The 12130-nt window shown below is 42.2% G+C and overlaps 1 protein-coding gene across 4 annotated transcripts in view; it reads right to left on the reverse strand.

Annotated features, from left to right (window-relative positions):
• Window positions 1-6793: 6793 nt before the first annotated feature.
• Window positions 6794-12130, reverse strand: part of BAZ2A (bromodomain adjacent to zinc finger domain 2A) — a 100552-nt gene continuing 95215 nt past the window's right edge. For 3 of the 4 annotated variants that reach the window (XM_040425626.1, XM_040425622.1, XM_040425621.1), the window contains exons 28-29: window positions 11914-12057; window positions 6794-11639 (exon numbers count right to left, since the gene is read on the reverse strand). In XM_040425626.1, the coding sequence (XP_040281560.1) occupies window positions 11471-11639; window positions 11914-12057 (313 nt within the window). In that variant the 3' untranslated portion in view covers window positions 6794-11470. The remainder of the gene's footprint in view (window positions 11640-11913; window positions 12058-12130) is intronic. The other variant, XM_040425623.1, reaches the window with a different exon arrangement.

Here is a 12130-nt window from a genome sequence, read left to right on the forward strand (position 1 = left end):
ATTGATCACCCCCCTGTCATTGATCACCCCCCTGTCATTGATCACCCCCCTGTAAGGCTGCATTCAGATGTCCGTATGTTTTTTACGGATCCACGGATACATGGATCGGATCCGCAAAACACATACAGGCGTCTGAATGGAGCCTTACAGGGGGGTGATCACCCCATATAGACTCCCTGATCACCCCCCTGTCATTGATCACCCCCCTGTCATTGATCACCCCCCTGTAAGGCTGCATTCAGATGTCCGTATGATTTTTACGGATCCACTGATACATGGATCGGATCCGCAAAACACATACAGACATCTGAATGGAGCCTTACAGGGGGGTGATCACCCCATATAGACTCCCTGATCACCCCCCTGTCATTGATCACCCCCCTGTCATTGATAACCACCCTGTAAGGCTGCATTCAGATGTCCGTATGATTTTTACGGATCCACTGATACATGGATCGGATCCGCAAAACACATACGGACATCTGAATGGAGCCTTATAGGGGGGTGATCAATGACAGGCGGGTGATCACCCCATATAGACTCCCTAATCACCCCCCTGTCATTGATCACCCCCCTGTCATCGATCACCCCCTTGTAAGGCTCCATTCAGACGTCCGTATGATTTTTACGGATCCACTGATACATGGATCGGATCCGCAAAACACATACAGGCGTCTGAATGGAGCCTTACAGGGGGGTGATCACCCCATATAGACTCCCTGATCACCCCCCTGTCATTGATCACCCCCCTGTCATTGATCACCCCCCTGTAAGGCTGCATTCAGATGTCCGTATGTTTTTTACGGATCCACGGATACATGGATCGGATCCGCAAAACACATACAGGCGTCTGAATGGAGCCTTACAGGGGGGTGATCACCCCATATAGACTCCCTGATCACCCCCCTGTCATTGATCACCCCCCTGTCATTGATCACCCCCCTGTAAGGCTGCATTCAGATGTCCATATGATTTTTACGGATCCACTGATACATGGATCGGATCCGCAAAACACATACGGACATCTGAATGGAGCCTTATAGGGGGGTGATCAATGACAGGCGGGTGATCACCCCATATAGACTCCCTGATCACCCCCCTGTCATTGATCACCCCCCTGTCATTGATCACCCCCTTGTAAGGCTCCATTCAGACGTCCGTATGATTTTTACGGATCCACTGATACATGGATCGGATCCGCAAAACACATACGGACGTCTGAATGGAGCCTTACAGGGGGGTGATCAATGACAGGGGGGTGATTACCCCATATAAACTCCCTGATCACCCCCCTGTCATTGATCACCCCCCTGTAAGGCTGCATTCAGACATTTTTTTGGCCCAAGTTAGCGGAAATTATTTATTTTTTTCTTACAAAGTCTCATATTCCACTGTGTCAAAAAATAAAATCTCACATGAACTCACCATACCCCTCACGGAATCCAAATACGTAAATATTTTTGGACATTTATATTCCAGACTTCTTCTCACGCTTTAGGGCCCCTAGAATGCCAGGGCAGTATAAATACCCCACATGTGACCCCATTTTGCAAAGAAGACACCCCAAGGTATTCCGTGAGGGGCATATTGAGTCCATGAAAGATTGAAATTTTTGTCCCAAGTTAGCGGAAAGGGAGACTTTGTGAGGAAAAAAAAATATCAATTTCCGCTAAAAATTCTATGAACTCGCCATGCCCCTCATTGAATACCTTGGGGTGTCTTCTTTCCAAAATGGGGTCACATGTGGGGTATTTATACTGCCATGGCATTCTAGGGGCCCTAAAGCGTGAGAAGAAGTCTGGGATCCAAGTGTCTAAAAATGCCCTCATAAAAGGAATGTGGGCCCCTTTGCCCACCTAGGCTGCAAAAAAGTGTCACACATGTGGTATCTCCGTACTCAGGAGAAGTTGGGCAATGTGTTTTGGGGTGTCATTTTACATATACCCATGCTGGGTGAGATAAATATCTTGGTCAAATGCCAACTTTGTATAAAAAAATGGGAAAAGTTGTCTTTTGCCAAGATATTTCTCTCACCCAGCATGGGTATATGTAAAAAGACACCCCAAAACACATTGCCCAACTTTTCCTGAGTACGGAGATACCACATGTGTGACACTTTTTTGCAGCCTAGGTGGGAAAAGGGGCCCACATTCCAAGGAGCACCTTTCGGATTTCACCAGCCATTTTTTACAGATTTTGATTTCAAACTAATTCCCACACATTAGGGCCCCTAGAATGCCAGGGCAGTATAACTACCCCACAAGTGACCCCATTTTGGAAAGAAGACACCCCAAGGTATTCGCTGATGGGCATAGTGAGTTCATAGAAGTTTTTATTTTTTGTCACAAGTTAGTGGAATATGAGACTTTGTAAGAAAAAAATAAAATAAATCATTTTCCGCTAACTTGTGACAAAAAATAAAAACTTCTATGAACTCACTATGCCCATCAGCGAATACCTTAGGGTGTCTACTTTCCGAAATGGGGTCATTTGTGGGGTGTTTGTACTGTCTGGCCATTGTAGAACCTCAGGAAACATGACAGGTGCTCAGAAAGTCAGAGCTGCTTCAAAAAGCGGAAATTCACATTTTTGTACCATAGTTTGTAAACGCTATAACTTTTACCCAAACCATTTTTTTTTTTTACCCAAACATTTTTTTTTTTATCAAAGACATGTAGAACAATAAATTTTGAGAGAAATTTATATATGGATGTCGTTTTTTTTGCAAAATAGCCCTTAGCACTGCCCCATAGAAGATTGCATACACATCCCAAGCATACCTGTGTGCACTTGTGTCTCTATTCCATGTCCAAGAAAAGCACTTTTATTCTGCTGGAAGACAGCAGCCAAGTGCCCAAAGCAAACCAGACTGAAGAGGAGAGGGCTGCTTTAGTTGCTCATATTTTGGGATTAGTAGCGACTAGAAATATGAACCTGACCTTGTTTAAAAGCTGACAACCTTTCAAATGATACCAGAAACATAGCATTATATCCACTATATCAGAAGATATAGCCGTTAGAAATCGAGTCAGGAGTGAAAGCTGTTTTTACTTTCACTTTCAGCTGGGCACTTGGGAGCTGTTTTCAAGCAGAATAAAAGTGCTTTTCCTGGACATGGAATACAGATACATAGTGCACACAGGTATGTCTGGAATGTGTCTGCAAACTTCTGTGGTGCAGTGCTCTTAGTTATAGTGGTGAAAATGAGGTGACAGACTAACTTTAAGACCTTCCTGAAAAAAATCTAGAATCCTAGACATAGGAGGAGGACTTAGAGGATCAACCAAGACATTAGAAAATTTTAAGAAGGCTATCCAAACCTTAAGATAGATAGCAAAGGTTACAGTTTTCCTGCAGGACAAAAGGATATAAAATACTTCACCAGGTTCTCCTTGGTCAGAAGGGGGCAATTAGAATGAGCCTTGTCCGTTCCTGCCTCAGCTTCTGCAATACTCTTGGAAGAAGTCTTAGAGGAGGGAAAGCATCCAGAAGTTGAACTGGCCAAGGAAGAGAGAAGACTTCTAGCCCTTACAGAAGGTCTTTTGGATTCAGGGAAAATAAAGTTTGCATTTAATGTTTTGTCTGGTTGCGAACAAGTCTACCTGAGGATGACCCCAAAGATGGACTATCTTACAGAAAACATCTTGGTTTAGATACCACTCCCCCTGATCTAAGGAAGAGAAAAGACAGGAGGCAGAGCCTCATGTATGTTGCTGCTTGGTGTGGGATAATAGTAAGTGATCAGTTGCACTTACCGTTTTTAGTTGTGAGAAGTCACAACTGCTTTTCTTCACTTTGCTGATATTTCCCCGTCCAGCATACGGGATGCCTGCGCTGCTGCCTAGGTTCCTGCCAGTAACACCAGAGCGGTCCTCGGGATGAAAAGAATCGTAGGAAAGCAGAAGAAAATCAGAACCACTATGTCGGCGCTGTCGCAGGAACGTGATACCGGGTCGGTATAGAAGAGCAATATTTCTTTTATTAATACAGGTCTACGCGTTTCAAGGGCGGAACGCCCCCTTTGTTTGGACAGTATTACCTGATCTAAGGGAGCTTCGGCTTAGAAAATCCACCCCTCTGTTTTCTGTTCCTTTTAAAAGGAACAAGAGGCATAATTAGAGAAAAGATTTCTGCAGTTAAGGACATTAAAGCTTCTGATCTTGTCCTTCCTTGCCTGTTTAGGTAGGATACTACCGTAGCATTGTCTAAAAAGATCTTTACCCCTTTTCCCTATAACTTGGGCAGAAATCCTTTTAAGGCTAGAAAGACTGCTCTTCGGCTCCTTTCACACGAGCGTGACGGATTAGGTCCGGATGCGTTCAGTGAAACTCGCACTATTTTAAGCAATATCAGTCAGTTTTGCGTTCAGTTTTTTTCACGTGGGTGCAATGCGTTTTGATGCGTTTTTCACGCGCGTGATAAAAAAAAATGAAGGTTTACAAACAACATCTCTTAGCAACCATCAGTGAAAAACGCATCGCACCCGCACTTGCTTGCGGATGCAATGCGTTTTTCACGCAGCCCCATTCACTTCTATGGGGCCAGGGCTGCGTGAAAAAACGCAAAATATAGAACAGGCTGCGATTTTTACGCAACGCAGAACTGATGCGTGAAGAACAATGCTCATGTACACAGACCCATTGAAATGAATGGGTCAGGATTTAGTGCGGGTGCTATGCGCTCACGTCATGCATTGCACCCGTGCGGAAAACTCGCTCGTGTGAAAGGGGCCTTAACTTCCTCATATTTTGGGAATCCTGACTGACCTGAACTTCCCACTGACAATGAGCCCCCCACCCGGTAGGACTGGCATCCATGGTGATATTTAGGGGTTGTATCACCTGAGGAGTAAGAGGAAGTGGGGCATCTAGAGGGAACAATGAACCCTGCCCCTCTTCCAGAATCTACCAATGAAGCATCCTGGAATAAAAAAGGGACCAATTCACAGCTGGGATTGTGGAGGTCATTCTGCCTAAGATGGACATTCCCTCCCTGATAGTCCGTTTGCTTGAAGCAACAAGACTCTGCATCTCTTCCCTTAGGTAAGATGTTTTGTCCTGAGGGTGGACACACTGCTGTTTTACAGAGTCCAGGATTAATCCCAGGAAGACACCTCTGGGTAGGAGCAAGTTTTTTTTTTTTCAATTTCAATTTATCTGCCAACCCACATTTTATAGAATTCCTACTACTTCTGAAACACAGGAAGACAGAAGATCTATGGATTCTTCTACCACCAAAAGGTTGTCAAAATAAGGAACAATTAAAATGCCCTTTTCTTTTATCTGAGCCATTATTTCCCCCATTAATTGTGTGAATAGTCTGGAATTAGCGACCCCCAATTAGGGAAAAATAGGCCTACACAGAGTCACTGGGGACCAGAGAGAAAGCAGTTACCTGGGCAGCCTAGTCCCGGCAGAAGCCGAGGGCTAAAGTAGAATGGGGGCCGAGGGATATAACCAGGGACTGGAAGTGGCAGATGGTGACAGAGGGAACCCCGATGGATGGGATGAAGGGGTTTCTAACCAGGTTAGGGAGCATACTAACCATCCGACATGTTCGGGCACCGCAGGATCACTCCTTCTGTAAACTTGCACCTAAGTGGGATTACCCGCACCCCAATGCGGATGCAGTAATGGGGGACTGGTGAGGTACACGCCCGCCGGGAGTGCTAGTAAAGTAGAAACCCACGATGAAGAGGGTAAAGAACACCTGGGCAGAGCCAACTACAAGAAAACATGATTTAAACAATAGGTCATTTTCGGATGACATATTCCCTTTAATAGCACCACTGCCTTCTGAAACAGCTAATTGGTGGGGGGCCCTGGTGTTCAACCCAACGGATCAGATACTGATGACCCAGAAGATAGGTCATCAGTATAAAAATCTCGGAAAACCCCTTTAATTATCTCAATGTCAGATCTTGCTGTTGGTTTGAAATGCCTGGCAACAGACCCTTTTGAATATGATGGACTTTAAATTTGTATACTGGTTATCTAATGTAAACCATGAAATTACCTTTCTTTCTTGCTTCCCAGCATTGGTTATCATGAGATTCATGACAAACAGACTGGGCATTCTTCCACTTGATACTAAAAGAGCTATGTGCATTTGCCTGGAGAGATCTTTACCTTTTAGGCAAATTGACAGACTGTTCGTCAAACCCTTACAGGCCAGAAAGGGCAAAGCAGCTAGTATAGCCTCCTTAGCTACAGTAGGGGACCAAAGAGTTTTATTTCATTTTACTGTTTGTTAGAAAGCATCCCAATTCCTAATCTTGTCCATGCTCATACATGGCTGCCTCGGCAAAAATTGTTGGTCCCTTTTCAATATATTTGGCAGACAGCATCATGGGTCTTCGCACGTAGCTTTTAGAAGCACTGCAAGCTGGATATCCCATCTTCTGAGTGTTAGACCTTTGGCAGAATAATCATCAATGCAGTCTTGCAAGAATTCTTCCCTATCTCAAGTTTTCTAAATCCAAGTATTGCCGTGGACTATGAGACAGGAAAATTTGCTTTCCTGAAATTTTCTTTTCCTTGAGTCCAAGGCAGCAAAACCTCAACCAATAAATGATTTTTGTGGCCATTTGTTTGCTTGCTGGCTTTTAGTAGGCTCTACCCTTTCTTGGTTTGGAATCCAAAGCCCAGTGGTGCTGCCTCAAGCTCAAGGAAAAGAAAATATCAGACATGGCACCTATAGGACATGGTTTCACAATACATAGAAACATGTTATAAACCGATTCAGAGTTCGTGCTTGCGTTGTTTCGAGGTATAAAAGAAAACACAGGTAGAAATTTATTTCTATGACATTTTTATTTCATTTCAGCTGCTAAAGGGCACACTACAGCACATGTGCAACAACGTGAAGTTCTAAATTTTTTTTTTTTGTTTCATTTCTTAAAAACGAGATTGGTCCTAAAAATATAGAAAGAAATAATTTTAAATTCACAGAAAAACTGTACATTTATCAAAAGTCACTATAACACAGTTTGGTTACATATATATAAAAAATAATATAGGAGGATGTGAGAGCTGGTGGGGTAAATCCTGGTGTGGGTCCAAGCACCTTATAATCTGCAGGACTGGCCTTGAAGTGGAATGCAGTCATACAGAGATGCTTAGCGCACTGGTAGACGATCCACACTCATACTCTCATTCAGTGTCGCAACGACTAAACCTGTGTTTATCCTATTCTGAATTTGAATTATGTTGTTGAGCATATTTTGGGTATATGTCTGCTACCAGTTTTGATACATATACCTTCCGTCAATGTGGCCTGTGTCTTAAACACAGCAACCCTCATAATTGTAAAAACACACACTGCACTGAAACGTTGGGGCATCCGTCTCACAAGCGTACAAACTGGATTATTAAAGAGAGCAGACAGAGCTCAGGTGCGGTATCAGACAGTCAAGTTGATAAAAAGGGTCCATGCACAGCAAGAATAAAAATACCCACATTTGCCAATGATTATTGGGCTTGTAATAAAATAATGTGTTCATCAGGAAGAGGAGGGCTTAAAAGCGGCCATGATGGTAAAGCAAAACATTGGATGCTTGGGGACGAACCCAAACTCATAAGAGTGCTGCCATGTAACTATTGACATATAGGACAATAATTCCTACTAAAACTGATTCCATGTCTTTTCGGGATGGTTTCAGCTTGGGAAAAAAGACTGACACCACAAGTTGTAACAAAAGGCTGCCTTCAACCTTAAAGTGATTGTCTGTTTTTTTACCTAAAAATCTCCAAAAATTTTTACCAATTAATTTATTGATAGGTCCATACGGTGGCAGGAAAAAAATCTGGTTGCCTGTAGCAGGAGTAGCTTAGTGGTAACTGCATAGTAAATACACCCATGAATGGTAGCCGAGCTGTACCAAGTTAGCACAGTCACTACACAGAGTAGACTGAGCGTCTGCTTCTGGCTCCATGGTATTATTTCTGGTGCTGGCAACTGGTCATGAATATCTTGCCTTAAAAGTGGAGTTCCAACATTAGCTTAATGTTGGGGTCCTTTCACATGGGCAGATTCGTGCCCGGTAATGATCACCAGTCAATGATATCAAGAAGCGAGGGCTCTTTTAAGGAGTTTCACATGCACAAGTAACTACCCGTTTGAACGGCCACATAAATGATGGGATAGTTCGTGCACACATCAGTTTACATTAATGTCTGCAGTGCACCCTGTTTACACAGGCATATGTACTGCCGACAAAAGATCATTGTTATGTCAGCATAAAAGAATTGATCAGCCAACAAATGAGCTTGTTTTTGTTAGCTGATCGGCTGGCCTTTTATGCGGGGTAATGATCAGGCCGAACCAATACTCCTTTCATCCGAAAACTGACCTATGTGAAAGACCCTTTAGACCTAAAAAATAATACGACATTCAAAGGTGGACATTCACTTTAAAGCATGGTATAGAGAAAGCCTGGTTAGAGGAGTACTAACATGCTATGTAACCTACAAATTTCATATTACGACAGCTTTATTAAAGGTTAACCTGATCATTTCTGCTTGTAGCATGAATTCCCAGAAAAATAAAAATAGACATTAAACTCAAGTACTGAAAATATACCAAAAAAGGCTTTAACATTACTTAAGATACGGCGGTCATTTAGAGAAAAATAAATATGTCTGCATTTTATAAATTCATTTTAAAGTCTGTTGTCTACTACTCAATACAAAAAAACAAACAAAAAAAACAAAAAAAAACTCTTGAATATCCTGCATATAAAAATATCTGAGTGCAGTGCCAGCATACATCTAAAGATCTACCCTCGCCCAGTTCCGCCTCAGAACACATTTCATATATGAGGGAACAAGCTAAACCAAACGCAATCCCCACGACAGGGAATAAGAATAATCCAGTGTCAAATTCCAGAGGATCATTTTCTCTTTGATGTAAAAAGATGACATTTTATTGGGTTTAGTGCATAGGACATTATAGTTTATTGCTTTACAATGCAACACACTGGTTGCAGCTGAGTATTGCTCCATATACCACCTGCACTATCCCATTCATTTTCCTATTACTTGCAGGACTCAAAGCAAGTCAAAAAGACTCAACCACATTGTTCAGTTCCAAAGGATGTAAGATTGCAACATGTGCGAGTCTTGGACTTTCACATGTGAAGGGATTAAGACTTGCTTCCTCTAGTGAATGAGATTTTGGTGACGTTCGGCTAGGAAAGATCACCCTTATAAAGTGCAAGATCAGCTATACAAAACTAACCTGAAGACGAGACTGAAATGTGTAGATATCAAAGCCAAAGATATTTCTGGGGGGGGGGGAGGTATTTATTATAGACCAGAATTTTAAGCTGGTCTATATCATCCCCTGTGGAGCCGGAGGATGTGCCTAATTTATGATTAAGTACAGGCCTCGTTATAAATTAGGCACATCCTCCGGCTGTCTGTGTGCCTAAAGTGACATCTATGCCAACTCAGAAATGGCATAGATTTCAGGTCTTCTTTTAAGTCAGAAAACTGGCGTAAAATATGATAAATATACCAGGCCTAGTGGTTCACGCCTCCCCTCCTTTTCAGTAAAGCAGCGAGGGCGCGACGGCATTTAAAATGTCGCAAACACGTGGTTTGCAACATTTTTACACCAGAAAACTGGCATGGAGGGGAATGATACACTCTCCCTATATTTGTAGGCAGAACTTGGATCAAAGGAATGGGGTGAAATGTGCTGGCACTGCAGTGTCTATTATGGAAGGAGAATATTTGTCTCTAGAAAAGATGAAAAAGTTAAATGAACTTTCAATGCAAAATAAATTATAAGGGGCTGACTGAACCAGACCGCACAAATCTACTCTGGTTTACACTTATATACATATGCCAAGTGTTATGTATATACCTATACTCACTGCAGCATTTATAGAAAGAACTGGATTAGCGGATGGATCCATGATCCATAATAACTCAGAACGTATAACCTTCTGGACAGACCTTATGAAATGAACAGAAGAAGCAACATGAAATACTCTCCTTCAATCTACACAATGGTCCTGGAAAGACAAGAGACCTCAGTAAAGCAGTGGAGTATTAATGGTTGTAGATCAGTTTCTGAAACATTCCAGCCAAAAGATGAACCACTCGATTCTTCTGAGGAAACGAATGAACTAAAACGTAAAAAAATGGCAATAGTCACCATCAGGGTGAAGGTATAAAACAGACCGTTACAACACTTATTCGTAAAAAATTGTCTTCAGGAGATTGGTTCTCTGAAAAATGTTCAAACAGTCAAGATATTAAATACTAAAAGCAAATGGCTATACAACAGACACCATGATAAATAAATACACAAAGTAAATAAAAATTGAGAGGTCACATCAATTCTACACAACGTATTATAAAGTCAAACGAAGAAAATACAAAAAAAATAAAGAAGTGTAGCAAGTGTCCTCTGGAAACCCTGTAGTGCTTAAGGCCTATAAAGACCAAAGGTACTTCTACTAGGTGATAGCTAGTACCTCTGAGTCTAAACATTAGGGGGCAAATAACACAAAAAGAAAAAAAAAAAGAAAAAGCCACTGGCATGGGAGGAGGTAGTGCCAAAAGATGATGGGAACAAAAAATGGCTTACATAAACAGTGATTAACCAAAGGAAGCAGCACATTGAAGAAAACCTGGTTGGAGCCTGGGGCACACAAAATTATTGTTCTGTCAGAGCTAGTGCACTGAATACTGGCCATACAACACCACACGCTATAGAACAGATACCTCATCTATGGTCCAAACCAAAATGCACAACATCGCTATTGCTATTGAGTAGGTCCTGGTGCCCGATGTAAGGGTCAAAAACCCGGCCTCAGGACTGAAGTGAGCAGATGCTGAAAGTGTAAAAAAAAAAAAAAATGAGAGCTTATGAACAACTCAAGCACACAACTAAGATGTATATCATAAGGTAAGTTTGTGCCCATTTTCTGTGAAGGTATTGGCTATGTATACATGTACAGTATAAATATATGCATTTTGCACATTATGCTAATGTAAGGGTAGGAATGGAATACATGTAAACGTGCATATTTCAGCTGAATTATCCAAGTTCAGTAGATATGAAACATACTGGCTCATGTACACATGGACACTCGGTAGGCATGTCTACATAAGCATACTTAACACTGAGATGTGAATGAAGATACAGCCAAGATGAGCTGGGCACAGAGGAATCTTGTAGCACAGCTACTTCTAGTTGAGGCAAGGCTGCCCTGGTGAAAGAATTCCACCTCAGAGACACCGAGGGAAGGGAAGGAATTCAGACACACTGGGTTAGAAGAAGGGGCCCAAGGGCACCAGAAAGCGAGTGAATGAAACCCTAAGTTGCCATAATTTTCCTTCAAAGAGGGGGTGTGCACCTTTGAAAGATAAACGGACAACAAGAGAGATGAACCCGTTTTTCAGTGTTGCAGAGATGCACATACAAATGTTGAGCTAAAAAAAATTTCTGCGCTTTAGTCTCAAAGGGAATTGTTTTCTTGCTCTTGGTTAAATTCCTCCCATCGGCTTTCGTAGAACTTTTTCAGAACGAGCCCGGCCTTCCCGACTACAGAGTCATCCTCGTTAAAGAGTTGGCAATTACTGAACACCAGCTCGGCATCTTCTGCAAATTCTTTACAGCTGGAATATCTAGAGACAAGAAAGACGGAGGATGTGATAAAAGGATTGGGGCATGCTATGCATCTCACACATAACCCAATACAACGGGAAATCAGCTGATCCTAAATAAGCATTGAGTAATAATTTCACCTAACAAAGCGGTTTATGTGAAAAGAACCAAATCTATATTTTTTTGCCAGACCCCAAAGGATCATACACTTATCTGCAATCACGTGGAAAGGTAATAACAGTTCACAGGCCAACCGCTTTAAGGCAATCAGGAGCATTCTTCTAGAAGACTTACCTTCCATTCAGCAACTTGTTCCGCATAGTAGAAAAATCCATAGGGCTTTTGATGATTTTTCTGTATCCAGGAACAAGGCGTGGGTTCACAGGTTCTAGGAAGGGCCATGCATCGTCATGTGACTCCATCTCCATTAAGATGATTCTAAATAGACACATATACTTGATTAGACTCCTACTTCCTATCACCAACACTACTATCTGCCATTACAACTGTA

The sequence above is a fragment of the Bufo bufo genome, chromosome 3 (genome assembly GCF_905171765.1).
Source record: "Bufo bufo chromosome 3, aBufBuf1.1, whole genome shotgun sequence".
NCBI lineage: Eukaryota > Metazoa > Chordata > Amphibia > Anura > Bufonidae > Bufo > Bufo bufo.